The 26,770-nt window shown below is 38.7% G+C and overlaps 1 protein-coding gene across 1 annotated transcript in view; it reads left to right on the top strand.

Annotated features, from left to right (window-relative positions):
* The window catches only part of LOC145769339 (uncharacterized), a 33,566-nt gene extending 11,747 nt beyond the window's left edge, over positions 1-21,819 (top strand). Inside the window, exons 8-9 of the mRNA XM_082580948.1 lie at positions 14,675-14,829; positions 19,187-21,819. Coding sequence (XP_082437074.1) covers positions 14,675-14,829; positions 19,187-19,395 — 364 coding nt within the window. The 3' untranslated portion in view covers positions 19,396-21,819. The remainder of the gene's footprint in view (positions 1-14,674; positions 14,830-19,186) is intronic.
* The last annotated feature ends 4,951 nt before the right edge of the window (positions 21,820-26,770 follow it).

Here is a 26,770-nt window from a genome sequence, read left to right as displayed (position 1 = left end):
ACCGATGATAGTACGATTGATAGGAAATGTCATTTGCTCAATTACAACATAACTCAAGCTTCTTTGTGAAAGTTTCAATATCGAATGCAATTTATCACTGTACCGACAGAGTGTACCGTACTTTAAACAACAATCATCGCACTATCAACCAGTTTTTTTTAAGGTTTGGTTTGGGTGACCGCTAAGTAGTTTTAAGAGACCGCAAGTGTTTCATTTAAATACCAAAAAATAGCCAAAAAATAGCCATAACTACATACAATCAACGCAACATAAAATGAATTATTCGACAAGGCACAGCTTAAATGATTGTGACAGCGACCAAACAGCCTGCCCAACACGGCCGCCAAACAAGTTTGCAGCACAATCAAACAAAGTGTGCTTGTTGGCTTCTGCTTGTTATGTTTCCACACGTAAAAACTGATCATTATGCGCCATAAAACAGAAATAAACATTGACGAGTATCGAAGGTGCACTTCTTTTGTGAATAACTCTTTGATTCAGCTGTTAGCTGTACGTCCACTTATTCTTTTTTCCGGACGTGAACTATTGATCGTAGGCTATATTCGTATTATCGACAAGACATAGCAAGAAACAACCATTACTTTTCTACTGTAGTTGCAAGTCCAAACTTTGGGAAACCGCTGGAGAAATTTGGGGGACCGTTTCGGTCCCCCAAAACACCTTAAAAAAACACTGCTCTCAACATATATAACGAAAAAGAAAGCTTACCTTACAGGGCCGTGAGAGCACCATCTTGCCTCCTCTCAAAAAAAAAACAATAGTGGGCTCCTATTTTTTAGTGACGGTGCCTAGAGTATTTTTCAAACCATGGGTTGGGAGTTCGAATAAAAAGCATCGACTGACTCCACAATCTGTTAATAAAACTCCATCTTTGCCTTCCTAACAATCCAAAGAGAGCTATTGAATCTTACCAAAAGAAACAACAAGAAAACCTTACAAGTCAGTTTCAGAAGATAGTTTACGCCTGGTGCCAACAAAAAACCGCCAACCATCTTCAAAACTTGCAATAGCATCTCTCTTGAAATGCAAAAAATGAAAACGGATAAAAGAAGAATGACGCAGTGTTTATCTTGAAAAGAAGTATGACGCTAAATGCAAAATACTTCAACATAAAAAAGTAACTACAAAAAAATTGTTGTTGTAGAGCAGGGGTCGGCAAACTTTCTGTACTACTGGGCCAAATCTACAAACTTCCGGTAACGTGCGGGCCGCATAAATTTCAACCTATAAACAATCGCCACATTATCCTTAAAATCATGGCGCACCTGCAACTCCTATTCCGGTGTCTATTGCACAATGAGACGTGTTTGTTGCCGTTTCATATTTATTATCAAACACGTATTAAAACGCAATGCATTGTTTTTATATACTTATCATTTATCAATGTAAAGGATGATGTTGTTTCTGTGTCATGGCCAAGGTGTTTAAATCAACTGGCAACTTTGTTGATGATATTTGCAATACGTCATTGAAATCACGATCTGACAGGCGAGTGCGAAGTTTATTCTTTGCGTAATTCATTTTTGAAAAAAGCTGCTCACAGCAATATGTGCTTCCAAACATGCACAATATTGCACATTACACGTTTTGCATTGTCATACAGATGAGGATAGGTGGATTTATGGACATATTCTTTATAAAAGTTGGCAACTGGAACTGAATCGTGGAAAATTACTGCATAAATCAGTTTCGCTTCTGTTACGTCATAATTACACATAACCAATAAGTGCTTTCGCTTGCGTCATTCCTCGACAGTGGGGTACATAATTTTGAGTAACGTCAGACCATAATTTTGAGACATTTTGTAGCGTACATGGGAGTTACCGAGTAAATTCGGGACACATGTTAAAGGGCTTTTTGTTATGATATAAAATAAATTCATGCGTAGATCATGATGAAACTTTAGTTTATGCTCTAAAAGTAAGATCGTTCGAGGGCCGCAAAAAGTTTGTCCGCGGGCCGCATTTGGCCCGCAGTTTGCCGACCCCTGTTGTAGAGTATCCTTCCGAATACAAACCTCCCCTAAAGTTTTGAATTAATAAAATGATCTCGGATGCAAAAGTGTTCCCTGGATAATCTTTGTCAACGCTTTTGACTGCGAGTGCGCAGTATCATTTATTCTAGGGATAGTACATTTATTCTATATAATTTTGAGAAACATTATGAGAAGCAATTGAATTTTACTGGTTTTGCTGATTTAAAATAATCATGTCAAATGATGATCAACAATACAAAACCCTATGCATGCAGCTTATCTGAGAAGTTTCAAACTTTGGAAAAACGCTACTGCATCTAAATATGAATATGGGTGGGACTCTAAACAGAGAAGCGCTTTTTAACCGGGGTTTTGGAAGTGCAAATTCGGCCTTACGTAATGTAAGCTATTGAATATAGAGCTTCTGTGGCAGTGTTTTAATCACTTTTTCACTTCAAATAGCCAAAAAACATTAAAGTAGCATTAGTCGGGGGCCATGGGTCCCTCTATACAGCCATTGGCCTCTGATCAGTAGCGTAGCCAGGAATTTTGAAAGGGGGGGGGGGGGGGCGGCGGGAAAAGCCTGACGGCGTGTTTGCCAAAGGCAACACCCAGCCGTGGGGGGTCTAGGGGTTTTGCCTCCCTCAGAAAATTTTGAAAAATTACTTTCAATTTGGTGCATTCTGAGAGCATTTTCAACAAAAATGTGGGTTTGAATATTCCTGTAAAATGGTGCTGTACGGTGGCATAGCAAAAGGATAAGATAATGTTTTCTTAGGCATTTTTCGGTAATAAATCTAAGTCGCTATGTTTTCTTGTTGCTAATTGCTGGCTGAGATATTTGAATGTTTGGTATTGGCAAAACTCGCTCTTTTAATGCAGTTTCGTTTAAAATTAGGCAAAGTTTGCTTTAGAGACATAAAGACTAAAAGCATCATTCTCAATATCGTGACGTCACACGCGTGCCAAAGGGGGGGTTGTAACCCCAAACCCCCCCCCTCTTGGCTACGCCACTGGCCCTGGTACCCTAAACTACTCTCGAATAATAATATGTTTGCGCTACATAATCACAACAACGCTGAACAAAAAATTAATGGAGGGGCATGGCTTAATGCCCCTCCTGCTGCGTACGCCGTTGACTTTTGCCAACGTGCGAACTGGAAGCATGATTGGAGTACGATGTAATTTAGCATATGAACTCTAAGTTAAATTTACTTTATTCTTCTTCTTGGCTTTATTCCCACTTCAAGTGGGGTCGCCGGTGCAGATTGCAATCCTTCAAATCACTCTGTCAGTAGCAGAGTCTTCTTCCTCCACTCTCACTACTTCCATATCTTCTGCCACACAATCTCTTCATCTTCTTTTCCGTCTTCCTCGCTTTCTTTTCCAACTTCTAATTGTCTTATTCTTTTTCCGACATAATCTTCGTCTCTCTTTATGACGTGACCCAATCATTTAAGGCGTGTCTCCTACAGCTTGTCTTCCAGTTCTCCCATTTGCATTAGATCTCTGGATTTCATTTCTTGCTCTGTCCTTCTATGTTAACCTCAGAGGCCATCGCAACATTTTCATTTCTGCCACCTGCATTTTCCATTACTCTGGTTTCGTCAGGGCTACTGCCTGCATCCCATAAAACATTGCTGGTTTGATCATCATTTTATAAAGTTTCCCCTTCAACTTTTCTGACACTTTTTGGTCACGCATGACTTCAGTTATTTTCTTCCACGCTCCCCATCCTGCCTGGCATCTCTTAGTCACTTCTCTGCTGTCACTCGTTCCGTACTCATGAACTGTCGAACGAAAATATTTGAATTAGGCTACTTGTTTCACCGTATTCCCTTGCAGTTGTATTTCTGTCTTATATTCTCCGTCATTATCTTCTTTTGACCTTTGGAGTTTAAGATATTCTGTCTTTTGCCTGCTTATTTTCATGCCTATCTTCCATCGCTGCTCTCCAAGTCCAGCCTCTGTTCCGCTTCCTCTATCATCTTTACACACAACGCAACGTCGTCTGCAATCAGCATATCCCTTGGTGCTTCTCTCTGAACGTTTCATGTTAAGCAATTCATAACAGCAGAAAAGAAAAACGGCTAGGTGAACATTGAATAGGAACGGGCGAAGTGTTAAGTGTTAAATTTACTTTATAATCCTCTAACATGATAGTTTTAAGAATCAAAATTGCCAAAGTGTGATCTCTGAATCTCAAATCACTGCAAAACCTCTTAATGTTACGTTAAAATCATGACAAACCTGAATATTCCCAGTGTTGCCAGACGCTTTTTGGATTTCCAGTACAAGTGCAAAACTCTCGTCCATTATTATCTGTATCGTATCAATAACACAAAAGTAGCTCAAAATCACACGAAACATACACAGACTATATCTAATAATCATGCAGTAACTCATTCAATTTAATTTAATAATTTATTCAACAATTAAAGATGGAAAATATGACCATAAAATTCTAAAGCGGCTAAAAATCGTAAAAACTACATTTGAGAAAATAAAAAATGTTTCAACTAAACAAAATTTAAATTTAGCAATTCGTCAAAGTGTATTAAAATGCTATAACTGATCAACCCTTTTATACGGCAGCATAGTCGAGGGATGAGAGTTCTGTAGTTCGAAAAGTCGTGTGTTCGATGCGGTCCAAGGGAATGCGTCGGTGATTGTAACGAAGATTGGATTCCTTGCCTTCCCGTTCTCTTGATATAAATCTTAAACTACCCGGCGTAAGCCTGGATACGACAAATAACGACCTTTTATAGTCCAGCGTGGTCCAACTACTTTTAACTTACGAGCCACTTTACAAAAACGTGACAACTTGCGGGCCATTTCCAATAAAATGATAAGTGCGTAATCGAAATTATTAAAATTGTTAAAAATCGAAATTGTTAAAATTAATAGCAAATTGAAATTTATTGCAAAGCTCTATCAGTGAGACGCCTGTGGTCGAGGTTTTTCTGATACTATTGTTTCTACATCAATTTCAATGTTAGTGGTAGCAAGTCGGAGACTATCTTCCAGTGTTTCGTCTATCGTTCGATTTCTGTTTTTAGACTTGACTTGCTTCATTTTAGAAAATGTACTCTCACACATGTATGTGCTTCTAAACATTGCGTGCATTTTTAATGCAAAAATTTTCAGTTTGGGAAATCTATCCTTGCTGAGTAATTTCCAGAAGCACTCTGAGGTTTCGTTTTGCCCCTGCAAATTTTGGTTTAACACATTCATGTGCATTGTCATGTCTGTAAGGAAAGCAAGATTGCACAGGAAGTTTAGGTACATAAGATACATATAAGCCTTTAACACTAGGTACATATCAGCCTTTAAGAAGCCCAGTTGTACTGACGAGACCTGATAGGTTGAAACAGTAGGCTATAGGCCCTGCTGTCTACAACTTTGAATTAAATTTTTGACACTTTTTGTCCAAATGCTATACTTGTTCTAATTGAAATTACTTTCTGTAACATAAATACAAATTAAATCAATACTGTGAAAGCTCGCGGGTCGCAAAAATTCTATCCGCGGGCCGCATGCGGCCCGCGGGCCGGTAGTTGGACCACGCTGTTTATACAATTCTGCAAATTGGACAGTGTCACAAAAAATGAAGAAACGGATCGATGCCTTCGAATTCTGAACATACTAAGCAAATGTTAAAAATTTCATGAAAACAAAAGATCACTGACGATTAAATAGGCTACTATCCAACTTCAGTTTAAACAAAATCCTTTTGCAAGTAGTTATAAGAAGAAAATTAAAACATTTAGAACACACCATAGGCAGTAGCGTTGATAGGGAGATCCAGGAGCTACTTTTGGACCCGGGCACGGGCGCATTTTAGGAGCTTGGCATTTTTTAAAACATCATGTGCCAAATATTAAACATTGCACTGTGAAAATAGAAAGCTATAACTTTAGTCTTGTAAGTATATTTAGATGCAATACATGTTACTTTTGACACTAAACTACCATGTCATGCCATATGTAAGCTTATAAAATTTAAAAAAGTAAATTTTATGAAGTCACAATTTTTTCAAAAGATTGCACTGTGCCAATGAAAGCTATAATTTCAGACTTGTAAGTATATTAAGATGCAATGCATGTTACTTTCGGTACTAAAGTACAATGTTACGTCATATGTAAGCTCATGTAACTTAAAACAAATTAATTTTATTGTACCCGGATTTTTTCAAATATTGCTTTCCAAATATAGAACATTGCACTGTCATAACAAAAAGCAAGTAAGCCTACTTCAGTCTTGTTACAATCATATTTAGATGCATTAGCCTATAGATATTTCGCCTACAGTCCAGTACTGAAATTATCAGATTACGCCATTTATAGGCCTATAAGGTAAAGGTGAGTCCTATACTTGATTCAAGCATAGGGGGAATGAGAAGATAAGGTTCTCATTATACTAAGCTTACGGCAGAAATGAGAGTAGGGTGGCCAGTTTCTTTCGCTCGGCCGCCTTTTCTTCAGCAACTGCGCCCACCCAATTTATTACACCCTGGGTAGGGGTGAGTGGTGTTCTTCAACAACCAGCTTAAGCCGTGAGTCGAACCAGGATTGCATGATTGGAAAGCAAGCGCCTTATCCACTGCGCCATCCCCCAAGTTTCCCTAAAACTTGAAAAAAACACAGAGTATTCTTTAGATATGGTGCGTTGGCCAGAGGCCCGAGAATTTTATTGGTACCGGGCCTACATTATTCTCTCAACGGCTTTGATTAAAGCAGTAGCTGATCCAGGGAGGAGGCACTTGGTCACGTGCCACAAAAACACGTAATTTTTAAGCATTTTCGTAAAAATTGTCCACGTTATTAACCTAACAGGTGATATTAGGAAAGCATGGTTTCAGCAGTGGACTTAAGGAATATTAGTCAACCGAAGAAAGTTTAAGGGCCCTTAAAAAAACAAGATAGTAATATGGTATAGAGTAGTAGGTATGAACAGATAGTAATAGGTATGAGGTGAAAAGCCTTGCATAATGTATAAGCTTTATACGGAGAGGTGGGAAACACTGCAACAGGATTTTCGAAAGCTTACTCTAGCCTACACACTTTCAACAAATAAATTATTGAAAGCGGTCACAAAATATATATTTAAAACGTAACTTCAACATAACTGTACCATAAATCAAAACTTGTCACTCAAACTTCTAAAGAAATTCAGTTTTAATTTGATATTATTGTGCAAATACAAAGTGTAGACGACGTCTTGATCAAAAAAATTCGCCTATTGGTTTGGGCCTGACAGTACACCAAAGGCGATCAAAACAAAAAACATAGTCCAATTCATCAAAATTACCTCCCAGACCTACTGATCAATTATTTTGTTTTTTCGATCTCTACTTTTACATTAACCCAGCCAGCAAGCCCATATGGGCCCCATATACTATTTTAATGGGCTTGTGGGCATGTGGGTTCTATGTGGGTTTTTGTGTTTTTGCCATATGTGCCCAATATGGGCTTTCTTGCAGAATGTGTTGCTAAATGACAAGATGGAATATAAAACTTCCAATCTTCAAATGCGTGATCATATAAATGCGTTTTAATAAATTTAGCCACATAAAGTTATTGATCATGGGCTAAGCATGAAATATTGATGGGCTTCCCACTTTGTTTATGGGCAGACCATGGGCTGCCTACTTTGTTTATGGGCAGAACATGGGCTGCCCACTTTGTTTATGGGCAGAACATGGGCTGCCCACATTTTTTATGGGCAGAACATGGGCTGCCCACATTTTTTATGGGCAGACCATGGGCTGCCCACATTTTTCATGGGCAGGCCATGGGCTGCCCACATTTTTCATGGGCAGGCCATGGGCTGCCCACATTTTTTATGGGCAGACCATGGGCTGCCCACATTTTTTATGGGCAGACCATGGGCTGCCCACATTTTTTATGGGCAGACCATGGGCTACCCACACAGTGATGCAAAGGTTTGTGGGCAACCCATACTAATATGATATACAATTATACATCTCGATCAGCATTTGTCTAGACTATGAGATTTTTTAGTTGTCTTAAACGACTTTTATTGATCTTTTAAACAAACACAAAATGAAATTGAACAAGCAAAATTACTGGGGGCACCTTGCTATGCATTGCGCAAAGCTCACTGCTTGCAGTTGGAGCACTTTGGCAAGGTTGGCTGTAGTACTATTTTTGCTGCTTACGTACCACAAATAGGAAAATGTCACATGGAGGTATATACCGTCATGGCCATTTCAGTGTATATATAAAACAATGTGCACTGTCTGATTGATGCTCTTGGCCTACGCCGATTGAGCACTTTACTGGGGGCACCTTGCTATGTATTGCGCAAAGTTGCAGTTATATATCGAGGGCTAAATAACAGAACGAGCTAAGTCCATTTTTGCATTTTTTGTGGTTAGATACTGGAAAGTGTTTCTCAAGCTCCATATTTTTACTGACAGAAAGAGCTAAGTTCTAGCCTGAACAGGTTTCTCAGAACTGACTGCTCATTTTAAACTAAGTCCAGAGGGCTATACGACACAATGAGCTATTGCTACATAGCTCATTGTGCCGCTTCTGCATCTATACCATCTCTATTGACAAAATGAGCTAATGTGACATAGCTCATTTCGTCATCATTGCCGACTTGGCGTCACAGGTCCAAAATATAGCCACATAGTAAAAAGAGTGGTTTGACTCCAAATTTGAAATTAAAATTTTAAAGTTTTAAAATGCCATTTTCTCAAAACTACTTTTGGGTGACTTGGCTCGTTCTGTTATTTAACCCTCGATATATACCTGATATACATATGGGCAGCCTGTATTAGATTTATGGGTTACATATGGGCAGCCCATATTAGATTTGTGGGTTGAGTGTGAGCAACCCACATGAAACCCATAAATGAATATGGGCAGCCTATATGGGGGCAATGTGATGCCCGCGGACACAATGTGTATGGGCAGCTCACATGGGGCCCATACATCAGCCCATATGGGTCCCCATGTGGGGCCCATATGGGCTTGCTGGCTGGGAAATGGATGTGAGGATTTGTAAATTCATTTGGACCCCGATCGAACAAAAATGGAAGACGCCATACTCAAGTTTTATCCTTGTTTGGGATCATCAGAGGGACATATCCATGTGTGATAGCATGAAATATGCACCACTGATGAATAGTGTAATGTATTGGAATCGCACTGTAGCACTCTTAATTTTGTATGGAAATTCGCCCTTACCAGTGTCTCGCATTTTGCTTTACGCGCTTTTCATGACGTCACAATTGGTCGCCTTTAAATAAGCTTCCTTGACAGTTTTGCGCCATTCTTCTTCCATTCTGACATTTATTACGTTATTACAATTATAAGTTCAATCGACTTAGTGTCGGAGTCATGTTGTAGTTGTCGAAGTCTGTGCAACATTACATGGTGTCAGAGATGGATTCGATGCAAGCAACAAAGTCAGAGATGAATTTCTAACAAGGAAATGTTGCAGATAATTTAAAGAAGTGGAGGCAGATGGTCGAGTTAACGTTCGAATTTGGGAATTTTTGTGATAGTAGGAAACTAATCACGGAACGTCTAGCCCAGGGGTTCCCAACCGGGGGAACTCGTACCCCTTGGAGGTACGAGATTAAACATTAAGGGGTACAAAGATCCTTGGGCCACAGAGCAGCTTTTCAAACAGATTTTCACAATACAATTTTATTTTGGAATTGTAAATGATATTATGCCATGACCGTCTTTGCTTTGAAAAAAAACAAACAATTATCTACAAGCAGTGGCCGAGTGGTTAGCGCGTTGGGCTCGCAGTCGAGAGCCTGCATGTTCGACTCCAGCCACCCGCACTTGCTGTTGTTTCTCTGGGCAAGAAACTTTACGATAATTGCCTCTACCCAGTGATCGATTTCGAGTAATGGGTAGTACTAAATTTAAGTCATAAGTAGAGTAGACAACAGGAAGCAGACATTGCCGTCGGCTGCAGCGTGGGTCAGATGTACGTCGGAAGGCGCACACCGATGCATAGCGCTCAAGTCCGCTTTCCGGCAATGCAGGATAAAGATATGAAAAACAAACAAACAATTGTTGTTATTTAGTAGACTAAGAAGCTTCATTGTCTCATAACAATGTGTTTTTTACTTGCATCTGCTGAAAATGAAAACCTTGCTAATTTTCCTTGTCTTGATTAAATTGCAAATAACTCTGCTGCAAAATGTCAAAAATGAAATTATTTTCCATTTAAAGATGCTGGTTGATTCTTTCTACTGTATGGTTACTTTTTTGCTGGTGAATTGAATTATTTCCAGCATTGAACTATAAATCCATTTCTTTTTGATTTAACAAAAATGTCGGATGAGGATAATTTGAAAGAGAACATCATCGAAATAAAAAGCTGCCAAAAATTGAAACTGCTATTTGACAAATCAAAGTTACAGGATTTTTGATGTGTTGCTATGAAGCTTTCTCAAGTCTTGCTATGGAAGCCATGACAATGTTAATTCTCTTCTCAACAACTTATTACTGTGAAAGTGGCTTTTCGACCATGATGTATATCAAGAATAAATAGAGAAATTGTTTGCAACTGGAAGATGATTTACGTGTTGCCTTGAGTAAAATCGAACCATCGTTTGAGCGAATTTATCAATAATAAACAGATGAAACCAAGAAACCACACGGCATTTAACCCTTATTAGCACAGGAATTTTAGGTAACTTAATCGGCACAGATGTTGACAAAATGTCAACATGGCATTTCCTTATGTTTTTCGGTACAAATGCGCTGGTCTCAAAGTGCAGTTGTTATTTTAGATGATTGGATGTTGATAAAACCTTAACAAAACAACCATTAATCCTAATTGGGAGGTCTGCTTCCTACCCAGGACATAATTTTAGCTTACTAGTTCTCAGATAAAATGCAAAGAAATCTTAACAATCGAAGTTTTGCCAGGTATATTTCAAACACAAAACGAAGAAACGTGCGCTGCAACAAATTGTTCAGCATTCCAAGCAATATTGGTTCTTCTGAAGTTTTCTGTGTCGTAGGCAAACCCGGCGGCTACAAGTGACACATGCAGATTGAGTATGCTTTGCACATCTGTAGCATCTTCCCCGTTTGATACTTTGAGCTGTGCGATTGAAGGTGCTTGAAGTAGCAGCATCGATGAACCCCAACTTTTCGGCAAGTAGTTTAGTTTCTCCGCCAATTTTCTTATGTTGACATACAGTTGAGCAAGATGAAAGCTAAGTTGTCGGTGCTATCAAGAGGATCCCACAATCGACGTAAATCGGTGAAGTTATCTCTGTCCAAGCCAGCACGTATCATAATTCCAAGACCTGCCGCAACTTCAATTGTGAAGTTTTTGTGTTTAGAATTAGGCAACAGTTTACATCCGTGTCTCACGTCCTTTGTTTTTCTGTTTGTCTCACGTACTATCTGAAGTATAATTTCAGGCCGATAAAATAATTTGAAGGCATCCACTTCAAGTTCAGGAGCAGCATCAATCCGAGGCTGTTGCGTCAATATATTTCTTCTTCTGAGCTTGCCTGGAAAAGGATTTGCATAATAGATTGCATTGCCAGCTGTTATTGGTACTTGATCTTCATCTTCTGAGGAATCATCATTAGATTCTTGATCTGCTTCACTACCAGTCTCGTCATCTTCACTTTCTTCCTCAAAGACATCTATATCGGACAGTTCTTCTTCTTCCAAAGGCAGTTCATCAACATCTGGTATGGACTCACATTCACTACTACTTGTAGCCTCAGCATTAGAGTCGCTATCAACATCATCAAAAGTTATTTGCAGGTGTCTTAGGGCCTCTTGAGATGAAAATCTTCTCTGATCAGTAAATTTGCACCTTGCTGTAATTAACCGAAACAACCTTTAAATTTCAAATAGTTAGCATTTCATGTAAGAGCTAATACAAATGTAAAATCTTATAAGAGCTTGTTAGAGGTAAGGCAAACGTTTCCAACACAACTGCTTAGGCATTATTTTTCTTCTGAGTTATATCAACTGACAGTCAAACTCCTCCTAGACTGGCAATCTAACTCCTCCTGGCAGTCTAACTCTAGTCTGACTAGGACCTAGTCACACAGCGATTCACTAAATACACGTGCAACTTTCCTGTAAGCCGCCGGTTATCACTTTGTGATAATATCTAGCCACTGCATAGTGGCTTTAAATTCCAAACTCCTATTGTTTCTGATTGTTGACATTTTGTCAACAGATGTGCCGATTAAGTTAAAACGCAAATACCTCATTGTGTAAACAATTTAACGTTTTGAAATCGCTACAGCAGTAAGCTACTCAGAAGTTCTCCTTCGTCACTGAATGTTGTTGAGCTAGTGCATAAGGGGCGAGAGCAATCTCACACAAAAAAGTCGATGTTGACAAAATGTCAACGCATGTGCTGATAAGGGTTAACATAATATATTAAACTAAACATAAACTATCTACGAACGTTTTCGGCCATACATATGTTGGCCCTTTTCAAGTAACGAAAAAATAACTGATTTTACATCTACATTGAAATAAATAGCTGATCTTCACACTAAATTGAAAACAAAATGCATAAGAATGAAACGGCAAAGCAGAGGAGAAAGGAACATCACATGGCGGTTAATTCCGCGAGGCAAACACTTCCGATGTAAAATCAGTTAATTTTTCGTTACTTGAAAAGGGCTTACATGTGCATGGCCGAAAACGTTTGTAGGTAGTTTATGTTCAGTTTAATATATTATGTTAAATGCCGTGTGGTTGCATGGTTTCATCTGTTCATGGTTGAAGAAAGTCACCTCTTTACCAAAATTGTTTTATCAATAAAGCTGCAACAAATATCTCACTGAGAAGTGACAAACAAAATAACTGTCATTTAATTTCTTTTGGTAATTTTTGCATTTTTGTGTGAAATACCAGTTTAACGTTTAATTGAGCTATAAAAGCAATTTAATTTAGGAATATACCTGAAAAATGCAATCAGAATTTTTTTGGGGGTACGAAGAATGCTCTGACCTGGCAAAGGGGTACGAAAAGCAAAAAAGGTTGGGAACCCCTGGTCTAGCCCATTATACCCGCAGTCAAATGTCGAGAAATGCAGTTACTTGTTGCTGATGAAAGCGTTGCTGCAGATGAAAACGTTAGTGCTGATGAATACGTTATTGCTGATGAAAGCATTGTTGCTGATGTAAACGTTGCTGTTGATGAATTTAGCAACGAGCTCAATGTGCCGTGTGAAAATAATATGCCAGCACCGTGTACGACCCGTTCTGGCCGGACAGTGAAATCGCTTGATAGATATGGTGTTTGTGTAACTTGAATCGCATATAATACAGTTGTCGGAGTTTGCACAATGAGAGTATACGAACAATAAGTTTAATGCTTGCTGTTCACTTGAGTCACTGGAAAATTGTGTAGTAAACGTGAAATCGTTATTGCATCTGCATTTGATAGTGTACCCCCTCCATAATTTTAATCTGTTTGTGTATCGTTAGATAGTTCTTTTCTTTCTTCAGACAAAGGGGGATGTAATGTATTGGAACCGTATCGTTGCACTCTCAATTTTGTATGGAAATTCGCCCTTACCAGTGTCTCGCATTTTGCTTTACGCGCTTTTCATGACGTCACAATTGGTTGGCTTTAAATAGGCTTCCTTGACAGTGTTGCGCCATTCTTCTTACATTTTGACGTTTATTACGTTATTACAATTATAAGTTCAATCGACTTAGTGTCGGAGTCATGTTGTAGTTGTCGAAGTCTGTGCAACATTACAAATAGCACTCAACTTGAGAGTTGGTCCTTGCTTTGAACTTTGTTCGGCAATTACTGAAGAATGTACGAATGGGATGGACGACAAGTGGCTCCTCGTGCCCCATCCTGTAAGCACCATCTGCAAATAAGCAGATGAGAAACAAAACTTGCCAACAAAGAGCTTCCACCCGGACAGCACAACTGCAATCTCCCGTGCATTGAACGGAATAAGACTGCAATTAGCGACAGCTTCATTGTCTTGAGACGTCTCCGAGTGGTTAAGAACGGCATACTGACCGTAGTACAATCTCGGCAAAGGTTCGAGTCGGAGACTTCTTATAATTATCATCAAAGTTGGAAGTTCGATTCCCGTTTAAGACACATGGACATGCACCACTGATGATCTCAAACAATAGTGAAAACTAGAGTATGGCGTGTTCCATGTTGTGTATTTACACTACTATAAAATAAAAAAAAGACCTATACACTACAGTACGTAGATCATGTAAATGTCAAACTTCGTTTTTCTTATTGCCGAACCGCTAAGCTTTTTTTATTTTAAAACCGGTCTGTGATAGAAAAAAGGTTGGGTACTACTGCCACAGGCTACGGCAAAACTGCTTATTAAGGTCATTGATAGAAGGGAAAGTAAAAGATAAAAGAAACAAAAACAGACCAAGAATGATTTGAACAACAAATATTTTTATGGACAAAGCTGAATTATGAAATTGCGGTACGAAAACCTTATGATCGTAAACAAAGGGAAATTGTCTCCAATCCTCAATACGAGGAAGGAACATAACGATGATTTAGCCTGTAGACTTTTGTTTCTGAATGGTTTGCAAAATGAGCATTGTCTCTGGTATAAGCTACATAATTTAGCCAATTCGGTTTACTAATCCTCTCCTGCTTGAGCCTGATATGTTAATCCCGCTAATTTCATTATTTCTAGATCAAACTGTAATTGTCCAAACTGCCAAGAAGCTGAGCGTATTGGCCCTGCTGCCGCCGCGTTCAAGCCGAAGGTGCATAGTTGCCATATACCCGGATGTGGCAAAGTGTACAACAAAACATCACACTTGAAAGCTCATTTGCGATGGCACACAGGTACGTGGATACAACAACTAATAGTTGGAGTTTAGTTGTATTTTATGAAGGTTATGTTTCTGGTAATGTATTTAAAGTGGCCTAATTTATTAAATTGTGACAGCATTCAGCCTTTCTTTCACCGCGCAGCAGAGTTGTAGGCTACTAGGTCATTTAATTTTTGTGCTACGAGGTCATTGATTTATATGAGTAGGCTATATGCAGTGATGTAAGCGTATACAAAAAATATTGACGCCGTCAGCGTAAACGCAAACGTTCGAAAAACGATACGCCGTATGCGTCAACGTAACTTTTAAAACAGTTGGCGGCGTCAGCGCTAGCGTCTGCACTAGGCGTCTGCACTAGCGTAAACTCATTTTGTTTGCTAGGTGCCAAACATTCACACGGTATAAACCACTCGAAACAAACAAGTTTTATTTTGAATTTCCACGAAGAAACGCAAGCATCTGAAAGTGTTCATCTGACATTTTGCTGCGTTTTGGTTTCAATATGTCTTTGCCCATTGAAAACATTCTTTCAACTGCAACGCTGGAAGGTATTGGCGTGTTGTAGCGAAAAAAATACATTAAAAAGTATAATAATTATTCGCTATCTCCGCTTGCAGCAGATTGCGCATCAACATGGGTTACTTGACAGGGCTCCATGTGATTTTATGAGCCGTACTGCTTCCATGCTTCAAGTAGATTGGAAGAGGGTGATATATCACCAGTTTATTACCCGATTCCTTTTTAAAGTCTTTGGTATGACCCGACCTGGAATCGAACCCAGGGCTACCAGCACCAGAGCCGAAGACGATAACCACTGAGCCACGGGTGCTGGTATACGTTGACTAAAAAGTATGCGTTGACGCTATACGCTAAAAAACCGTGAAAATTTTACGGCGTAGCCTCAAGCGACAACTATCTAAAAAAAGTATAATCGTGAGCGTTAGCGTAAACAAAAAGTCTACGCCGCAAGTCTACGTACATCTCTGAGTATATGCCAGTTACCAACGCAGGATTTTCTCAAGAGAGGAGAGAATATTAGAATTTTTTTTCGAATTGGAAACGAAAACGAACGCTTTTTTGCTAATAATAACCAGTAAGTTTTATCGTGTAAAATTAGCGTACCATACTCAGCTTGCACTGATGTTATTTTTTTGATTTGTAGCAACTAGTATACTCATTTGGATAAACTTTGCATTGAAAACAAAAAAATGTGATATAACACTCTTGACATCGCATATAATAGTGCTATCAGGTAGACGGCGTAGTTAGCTTACTCAGCACAATCAGCCAACCTGACTGAGGGTACGTTCAGTGGCGTACGTAGGATTTTGTTACTGGTGGAGAGGAGCGTGCGATATAGTGTAATTAGACATTTTTTTTATCAAGAGTAGCCTAATGCTACTTTGTACTCTGACCAACCTTCAGTGAAACCGAGGCTATCTGTTATTGAAATATAAACTCTCACGGTCTTTAGATATGTCACTGTATTTTTGGATTGAATTATCAGATAGGCCTATGTGAATATGAACAGCATGATAGTAGGCCTAAACGGATAAGTAAAAACTGCAATAGTGCGAATAACAGGCAATGTCCTTAAATTAAAGCGGAAATCGAAGTTATCTGTAAAAGTTAAATATCGAAAGTAATTCATTACTATAAAAAAAATTATCGCACTCTGAACACATTTATAACGAAAAAGAAGGCCTACCCTACCGGAGCGAGTAAACACCATCTCGCACCTCCTCCCTCTAAAATTTACTAGTGTTCCTCTACTTTGCCTAAAATGTTTTTCAAACCATGCGTTGTGAATTCGGATAAAAAACATCGGACTGACTACACAATCTGTTGGGACACCATCTTTGACTACACAGACTAACAATGGAAAGGGCTATGGAGTTCAACTAAAATAACTAAAAAAAATTTACAGGGCCGTTTTCAAAAGATGATTTGGCAATGAAAAAGGCAGTCTCTAGTCTAGAACATGTAATTGCATCACACTTGAAATACAAAAACTAAGGAAAAGAATGACGTAGCGTTTGTCTTGAAACAAAAAAGACGCTGGGTTGAATGCAAACAGCCTACTTAAACAAGGTAGTTACAAGAAATTAGGCGACGTGGAGTTTCCTTCCGTATGCAACCTCCCCCTCCTTCCTAAAAGTTTTTGAATTAAAAAAATCATCTCAAATGCAAAAGTATACGTTGGATTATCCTTGTCATGATATTATTGAACATCTTTGTCGTTTCACGAGCACTTAGTTTAGGACGAATCTTATGCAATCAATAGTTGAGACATTTTCTAAGAAAGCGAGAGCGTAGTATTATTTCTTCTGTAAGCTCCAACAAAATAGCACAGATTTATTGGCATCGCTGATTTAAAATATTCATACCAAATGATGATCAACAACACAAAACCTATGAATACAAGCTAAACTATAAAACGTCGAGCTTTTTATATCAGTATTGTCACTTCATTTATATATAATTACCGAAAAACGTTACACCAGTTAAATGTGAATATGGGTGAGCCCCTAAACCGAGATGTGGGCCCACTAACTGGGGTTTTGGAAACGGTAAATAGGGCCATGCGTGATTCAAGCTATGGAATATTGAGCTTTTGTAGCAATATTTACAACATTTTTTTCAATTCAAATAGCCAAAAAAACATTAAACAAATTGAAATGTGAAATGAGGGGCCCTAAACAGGCCATGGTCCCTCCTCCTGCGTACGCCACTGAGTATATCATAGCCTAAATTAGTGGTTTTCAAACATTGTTTTTAAATACTGCACACCAAAGAATGTCGGAATCTGCCGCGGCACATTGACTTACAAAGTCATAGTGTTGTTTCTTTTCAAAATGCTGCTTTTCCCTTGCCTCTTGATCGAAGCTGCTACATATCTCAAAGTAAAAACAAACTATACATGATAGAAGTTAACTTCATTTTAATCAATGTTGGCTATGCCAGTAAAACCATTTAGTTTTACTGTAATGTGATAAGTGTCTATCTATACCTTTGTGCACAAATAACTTTGATTCGAGGCTTGATCAATGTCAGTGCAGAAATTCCGATTCGCGAAAGTTGCCTAAGTTGTGCTAGAGAATGGGATGAAATGGAAGGCATTTTTGCGATAGAAGAGGAAAAGTGTCAAAGATAGAATGGGATGGAACATTTGGACGATAGTCTTCCATTATTCCATCATTAACTTTCTAAAACGTTTTTTTAAAAACAATAAAAAAAAATGTAAGATAACTCTAGTAGAAGTTGCCGCTTGATTACGTTTCTTAAACTGAAATAATTCGATTTCGATTTGTATGAAACCAACGCGATGATTGTTCGAGAAGTCAACAACATTCACAAACAAGCATCCTCCTGAGTAGCATATTTTTATTTCAGTCGTTTACTGTAATGCACAACATCGCTCTTGAATCATTTGTATGAAAATGTGAACAATCAATCCAACCAGTGCTCCCCAACCTTTTTCAGTTTGCGACCAATCCGCAAAAAGAGTAATCCTGAAAAAGGACGCAGCACGTATATCGTTCACATATAACAGAAATAGTAAAGGGCCAAGGACTGACCCTTGTTAGATGCCATATTTGACGGTCAAAAAGCTTGATGATTTGGAGTTAAGTTTGGTTCATTGTTGTCTGTTGGTTAAATATGACTTTACTAAGTTATCAAAGTTTTGTCTGTCCTAGGATAAAGATTCAAAAAACCAACCAAGTTTCCATAATTTTCCACCTAAGCCATAACAATATAATTTATTTAATAAAATGTCATGATAATTAACAGTGTCAAATGCTATACTCAAATCAAGAAAAATGGACCACGTAGGCCTAAAGTTATTGTTGTTTAAGTTTTTGAATAAATCATCATATATATGAGTTACACTTAGTTCTGTCGAATCGCCTGTCCTAAAACCGTGTTGAAATAAAAAATTATGTATTTGTTTCTACAATAGCTTTTCAAGAGTTTTAGAGGTTGGCAAAAGAGACATTGGTCTGAAATTGATTGAAGCGGTAGGGTAAAATGCCTTTGGTATTGGGATGACTTCAAACAGCTTTACTGGATCTGCATATAGGTCTCGAGCAAAACAATTGTTGCATTACCGAGCAAGAATGGGTGAAATAATGCAGTATCCAAGCTTGATGAAATTTGTCAGGATATCGTGTATTCCAAAAAATAATGTTTACTAAACGTTGCAAACTCGAGACATAAATGAATATATTCTAACAGGCCACATATTATTTAAATCCGGACTTTTCCTAGGGTCAAAAAGTTTAAGCTTGCGGCTCACGGTTTACACACCCCTGGCCTATACTTTTAAAGAAAGAGAAGTGTAAAACGCTAAACTTTATTCGCGCTTTCAGGTGAAAAGCGTTTTGCGTGTCCGATATGCAACAAGAGATTCCAGAGAAGCGACCACTTAAGCAAGCATGTCAAAGCTCATACCGCTAATGGTGACACTCCCTCGAACTGCAGCTCCCCGGGGAGGTCAGGAAAAATTATCACAGAGAAAATGATCGCAACCATTAGTAATATCAAGTCCGAATTTGGAAAGCAGCAGCTTGTCAAGTGACCAGATACAAAAACGAGAACTGGGATTTATTTACTTTCGAATAACGTTCTGGTGGTTATCCATTGATATAGAAAAATTCGTGTAGATCTAAGCCTCTCATTGGAGAATCTAGCTTTAGTTTCAACTGCGGTTGCTAAATGATTATGACTAATCCGACATACAGTAAATAGCACTTTAGGGTCTTAATTCCATACAAAGAAATCTTACACACATTGGTGTTAATTTCATTCATTAGATTAGCGCATGTGGCTTGTTCGTTTAAAAAGCGTAATTATTTTTAGCTACCGGTAGATTGTTTATTTTGTATGTGATATATAAACCAGAGGTGGCCAACTTCCCATTTAGTTGGTGTCGGATTATAGGTTTGGTATTGTAGAACTAAAGCTTAAATCACTTGTGGTCCAAATTTTATATACCGGTACGTAAAAACTTCTAAGGCCTATTTTGGCTCTCAGTGGGTGTATTAAACTTATTTCAATTAGACCTCTACCAAAGCTATTCGGCCGCTATAATGTGAATGGCCACAGGTAAATTGGTTCTCATTCCGTTCCGTGGTTCCAGTCTCAGTTCAACTCCTACCTAAGACAACTCAGCAACTTTCTTCTGAGACACCTTTACCATAAATGGATTTACATTTGTCACACATTTACTATCGTCATCACTGAGCAGTAGGCTATATGCATGCAAGTTAATTAAAACGCGAAACAAATGGTCTATAACTGAATATACTTAAAATTTCTTCTAATGAGTGAGATGTTTGAGTCATCATGTTGTTCACCAACTTGTCCTAACCACTAATCAGACGAGTTTCCCAAAGGCAGCTCGAAGCAATAGTCCAAATGACAATCGATTAGCACAACAGGTTGCTTTGTTTTAATTAGGTCCATAAATGAAAATAAAGATTTACTTAAATAAGTTGAACCAAAACTGGAGCGGATGTATTCCGCACATTTTTGATATTGCAGTAGCATACTTGCATCAACATACAGTATTGCGAGGTCAACACAAAATCCGACGCCATCGAACATTAGAGACTTGACGATCAACGTGTTGGCCACCCCTGATATATATTATTCACTCTTTCATGAAAACTTGTTTATTTTGTAACAAACAAACACATACAGTGACGTGCTAAATCAAGCACGAAAGGGCTATCGAGTAATTTTTATACCTAAATATTTGAGCTCACTGAAAAATTGTGCAAAAAGAATAAAACAGTTTTAGATGTAGTTATTTTTTTGTAACCTCAAAACTTTTTTGTCTTCTTGAAGCGAGTCTATTTTCCTCAAAACCAGGTTTACTATTTACTTTTTAAAGTTTCAATGTTTTTCACAAACTGATAAAGAAAATTCTTCACTTCACATGAAACTAAGGCATTAAATAACGAAGTTAAACATTAAGAAAATTATTATGTTGCCTTTTCCTCTATAGGTCTAGTAATTTTTGTATTTTTCCGTTAGGCCTATTATTGTAATATTTATTGTTTTGACTTTCACTTTGTACAGTGCCTCTTTTTTGACTAAAACCCTGATTGAAACCAAATTTGATGCTGGCCGCAGCAATTGCAGCTTTAAATGTTTAAAGAAAAGTGTTCATCATTTTTGAATGCATAAGCGATTGGTGCATAATTAGGTTCCAGACTACTATAGAACCAGATACAACAAGAAAGACATAAATTGTAGATGATGCCTCAAAAATGGTGATGAATTTCGCGGTTATCCTTTGCCTGGTGCAGACAGGTCGCGAATATCTGAATTGATCAGAACGCAATAGTAACTCAGCCAGTTTGGTTTTAAACCGAACAATTTATATCTTACTGGAGCGATGTTCAATCTATTGAAATAAATTTCAAAACAATCGGCATAACTTGCTATATTAGAAAAACGTTGTATTTGAAAATACATGTTTTAGTTAACTTTGCAGAGTGAACTTGCATTTAAGAAATTTATATTTGCTTTGAGTAATTACTTTGATGGCATATTTTGCAAACTATTCACTTGTCACTGTTTTTTTTGCAATATGTTTGATGAAGGCTACCTTTCTTTGAGATTGATTTTACTTCAAGCAGGAACATCTCAGTTGAGAAGGAGCGATCTTCCTGGCGTCAGCATTACCTAACTGCTCACTATATAGAATAGCGAGCATTGTGTTTCGCTAACCATACCGGTGTCGCCTCCACACTAGCCATCAAAACTTTTTCCCAAAACTGAGTTCATGCTACACTCGACAGTCGAGAAACAGGAACATCTCAGTTAGTCAACTTTTGGGCAAATATATTCAGTTCATCAAAATAATCAAATCATTTTTTTTCTTTATCGAACAGCATTGCAGTTCTACACATTCCGTAATAGGCTGGGCTGTAATCAGATCATGTTTGTCCCCAATTTTTATTGTTCTAAGTGAAAATTAAATCAAGGTATTTGTTTGTTTTTTTCTCACACAATTAGCAAAAGTGATCCTGCTCGTTTTGAATTTTGCTATCTTGTTATACGCGTTCGTTTGCTGTGATTACTGATTACATTTGAACATCCGCAAAGCTGAGGGGGCAACATCGGTAACTGGCACTCTCATCTAGTGGCGTATTTAGAAAGTTTGTTAGGGGGGGGGGGGGGCAAGACATTGTGTCAGTCAGCCGCGTAGCGACTGACTCGGCGGTTGGAGGCCAATAGGGGTCTGGGGCGGGGGTAGTACACACGGGGTAGTCTCAACGATAGTACACAGAAAGCTCAAATTGGTGAAAATGGTTGTAGTGTTAATTGGTTCATTTTTTTCTACTTGGGTTAAATTAGACTTGTTTGACCCTTTAAATAGGGGGGGGGGGGGTATACCAAATGTCATGTGATGCGTCAGAACGGGGGAAAGGGGTTAGCTGAAACCGTCAGAATATCGACAGATAGGGGTGGGGGGTCCAAAATCAAGAGCGAATCCGCAGAAGTAAGTTAGGCTACTGTTCCAATCAATGAACTAACAAAATATATCAAACACTTCAGAACATAAACAATAAGTTAGTCCTTCCGACCTCGAATACATTTTGAACATTATCGGCGATTCGCAATGACAAATTACTGTTTAATGCGATGGCTGCGCTTAGCAAATATATCAATGACTGCATCATACTCGAGTACAACAAGGCTTCCCAAACTGGGGGTCGCGACCCCCAGAGGGGTCGAGTAACGAACTTCGGGAGTCGCAGAAAGTATACAAATTTTACACAAAGCACTGCATATTATCACTTATATGCAAGATTCTGTAAAAGTTATTAACTATTAAGAGTTGTGCACTCAATAGGCTACCCGTATTTTTTAAATTTATATAGCCTAGTGAAATATGGAATAGGAGTTTAAAATCCTCTTTTCTGCATTGTAAAGGTGGATTTCAAAACTAAAGCCAATGCTTTAACAAGTTATTAGCGTTAAAAAATTAAGTCGTAAATTTTCCAACGGAAAAAATGTAGCCTTTGTCCACCGTGTTTGTAAAGACGTTTTTGGAAAGGCTTTTCAAATCATGCTATTTGTCAGGTTTGCCTGAAACAAGGGAACGGATTTAATTTGTCCTTCTAAGGAGAAAACATTTATGTTTTTACATGGAAATCTAAAGTTGGAGCGTTCATCAAAAAATTAAACATCTAGAAACAAAACATTGAAAATGATTTATTTGAAATAATCTCATTTAGGCCTACTGAAAAGTTTTTGGCTAACAATGGCGAGGAATCAAACGTTATATTAAGCCTCTGGTTATCGACACTTGTCAAGACTGTTCAAAGAGCTTAAAAGTATTTTCTTCCAGAATTGGACAATACTTTTAGATTGGATCCAAAACCCAGGGGCTCCGGACACTTCCTGAGAGTGGGGGGGTAATTTAAGCAGGGGCGGGAACGATGTTTTGACATGGACAAGGGGCATATCGGATTATCGCATTACATATACTGTACTTCTGGGAGGTCGCAACCCAGACCCTCCTTTGCATTACTGAAAGCTTCAGTTTCGTATACAGCCTCTTAGGCGGCACGTTTCGCGCCGAAGGCGCAAAATTTTTCACCTTCAGCACGATTTAAGATCGAAAAATTATTTCAACAAATCTAAAATCGCGAGCAAAAGCTCTTTAACATTTGCCACATTTTTGAGGTTTTGAGATAATTTTGACTGGAAGAAGGGACGTTTGCAAAAATTCCTCTCTGTATTCTTCCTTGGCTCAAGTCCTCCAAATTTTGCACTTCAGACGCTAAATGGTTAGATGTAAAAGATCAAAAGCGTTGAGGTCAAAGCTTTCTTTAACTAAATTTACAATTGCATGAATACAACACGATAACCTGTGCCATAACATCCGCAGTGAAAGAAAAAGTTTCAGCATCTAGTTCTAGGGTCTAGGCCTACATTCTATTCAGAAAAAACTAAATACTAAAATGCATTAACTTTTACAACAACGGAAAATATAAAGACATTGAAACAGTGTAGCTGTAGTAGGTTTCGTTCGTGAGTGGCAAAAGCGAAATTAAAGTTTGTAGCAGTGAGAAACTATGACGTCACAGGGCATTGTGATGCGTATATTTTTGACAGGATACATAGTTTGGCCATAAATGACTTGGCGTTGTCTTGCGAGTTTCCAAGAAAAAACCTCAAAAGTTGTGCAACAAATAAAAACATGAAAATAAAACACAAAAGTAAAAAATATATTAAAAATAAGATTTTTATCTCTACTTTAGTGAGGGGGTAATTTTGCATTAGTTACCCCCACTCCGATTGGTGGGGGGGTAATCACCCCCGCGGCCCCCCTCTAACGAAACCCATGCCAAAACCCATTTGGTTGGTTGGTTTTGAATCTTTATCCTGACAAAGCCTTGATAGGTTATTCCTGGTAGTTTCGCATACTTGTAGAGGCTCTTGACACAGGGCCGGTTACCGAGATTGGCAGAGTGAAGCTTTTCGATTGTTGCCGGGGAATTATTTCATTCACTAGGTGCCGCTTAATGGAGAGCAGCCCTGAAATGCGTTGCTCAAGCGCACACCCCGAGAGTCGAACTTGCGCCGCGTGATCTTGAGCTGGGCGTGTAACCACTGAGCTAATGGGGCGGACCATGCAAAAACAAAGTACCGATTACCTCTCTTTCAAATCTCAGGAAAAATTTGCAGATCTATCTTTTAACTAAGTTGTGGCTTGAATTTTCTGGAAAAAAGTTTCACATTTTTTGGCTTAGCCCAACGTTAGACCGGAATATTCACCATAAGGCCTATCTGGCTTAGCAGTAACCGCACTCCTGCCATTTGTCTCCACGTATATGTGCGTGTCAGTGTTTTCAAAGTTGATAAAATACCGTTCTAGCGTAAATAACATTGAAGCTGCCTTGAGACCAGCATTGACAAACATCGAGCGACGGCTAGACTTGCTTTGTCGCAAAGAGCAGTCGCACCCATCACACTGAATATATGTGTTTACTTTTTGTTTGGTTTTGTTTCCAGCAGGCTACAAGTAAAAGGCCTAGTAAAGTAGTAGGCTTCGAGTACGGATAGCTTGCTTTTAGTTTTCGTTCAAATTAAACCTTTCAATAAATATCACAAGCGTATATTTCGCATTGTTTATCCCTTTAACCGTAAAGGGGGTTGCGGAAAATTTTAGAAGATTAAAAGGGGTCGCGAGCAAAAAAGTTTGGGAGGCCCTGGAGTACAATATCCTTGTTTAAATACATCTGAGCTAGACCATCCAAACGTGGCTCGGTCATGGTCGTACGCGGTAATAATTTTTCTGGTAGCCTACGTTAGTGAACTGAAACATCGCTCATTGGGAGGCAGTTGTAACTGGAAGCGTAGCAAAAATTCAAAGTAACTCAAAAATTCAAAGTTTTTGTCACTTTAATATGGTTTAACGTGTAAAACATACGGTAACCCAAATTTATCATATTACTGGGACCAGGGCCGGATTAAGGGTTTATGGGGCCCTGGGCTGAGCTGAAAGTGGGGGCCCTTATCAAGTGACATTTTTCGCTAAAATTAATGGTGGAGTGGGGCTACGACACGGGCCCAGTTGCATGTATCTGTGGCACCGAGTCCCAAAGAGCGGACCAGTGGCGCAGCCAGAAAAAAAATGTTGGGGGGCCAAATATTTGATGAATTGAAGAGAACAACAAAGTGTTTGATTTAAAGCCATCGCCACTTGATGTGCAGTGGCGTATCCTGGTGGGTTGAAGCCATAAAAGTGGTAAGGGGGTTAGAGCGTGCCGAAGGCACGCGTATTCTAGGGGGGTCCGGGGGCATGCTCCTCCGGAAAATTTTTGAAAAAATACACTCAAATAATGGATTATAGCGCTTTCTGAAAACACTTTTAGGGTAATATTAGTATGAAATTTATTAGCAGATAAACAGCTATTAACTTATTAAGGATAGCTCTTACACACGAACAGGCAAAAACTGCGGCTAAATTAGAGAACAAACTCAGCTACACAAAAACTCAATAACTACACAAAAACCCAACAGAATAAGCCATTCTGAAATTGCTTCCACAAATTAGTTCAAAGAAACGTAAGTCGCGTAAATTTTGCGCGATTTACGATTTGCAAAATTTATTGGTGTCTTTCTGTATTTCTAAAACAAGTCCTTGGGGGTGTTAATAGCCAGATGTCTTGGAAAACGATATAAATTTCTACAAACTTTATTATATTTTCAACAAAGGGCTCAACTTCGGAATCCAAACTTGAAAAATTTGGGGGGGCATGGCCCTTTTCGCTCCCCTGGCTACGCCTATGTAGCGGATCACCTTCTTGTTTGCCCTCGGCTTGCCACCCGGTGCAGTAGGTGGGACCTGTCAGTGTATAACTGCGTTGCGGAAGAATGTGTCAATCTGTTGTGTATCAACGAACTTTAGAAGACTCGATAGAAGAAGAAGAACTGCATCATATCTAACTGACCATCTTGTATCAGATAATGTCTTCAAAACAGGAAAACAATCTAGGAATTTTCGATGGACTTGCCAACGATGAGTAGACGAGACGAGCCATGAATAAAGGCTTTGCAACAATTCAAAAAGCTCAGCAGCAGAACGGCATGTTTCTACAGGACATTTAGGCTACCGATTAAATTAAGTGAATGTGCTGTGCAAGGGACATAATGAGCTACACTACATTTCTCGCGCACAAGAGCTTGAAGACCGTTATACTTGCCACTCATATTGGCAGCATTATCATAACTTTGACCCGTAATCCGTACCATTTTCGGATATGAAAGTAGCAAATAAATATGTTTTTTGTTAAAAAAACGAAGAAAATTTGAATAACTGGGGCTGGGCAGGGGTGCTGCAGCACCGCAGCACATATGGGTGAGCCGCCCTTGCTTGTTTGAGATACGAATTAAAGCAGTAATCTCCAGCTGTGCAACTAAAAAAATTA

This window comes from Aplidium turbinatum, chromosome 4, assembly GCF_918807975.1.
Source record: "Aplidium turbinatum chromosome 4, kaAplTurb1.1, whole genome shotgun sequence".
Taxonomy (NCBI): domain Eukaryota; kingdom Metazoa; phylum Chordata; class Ascidiacea; order Aplousobranchia; family Polyclinidae; genus Aplidium; species Aplidium turbinatum.
This window is presented reverse-complemented; position numbering and strand designations above follow the sequence as displayed.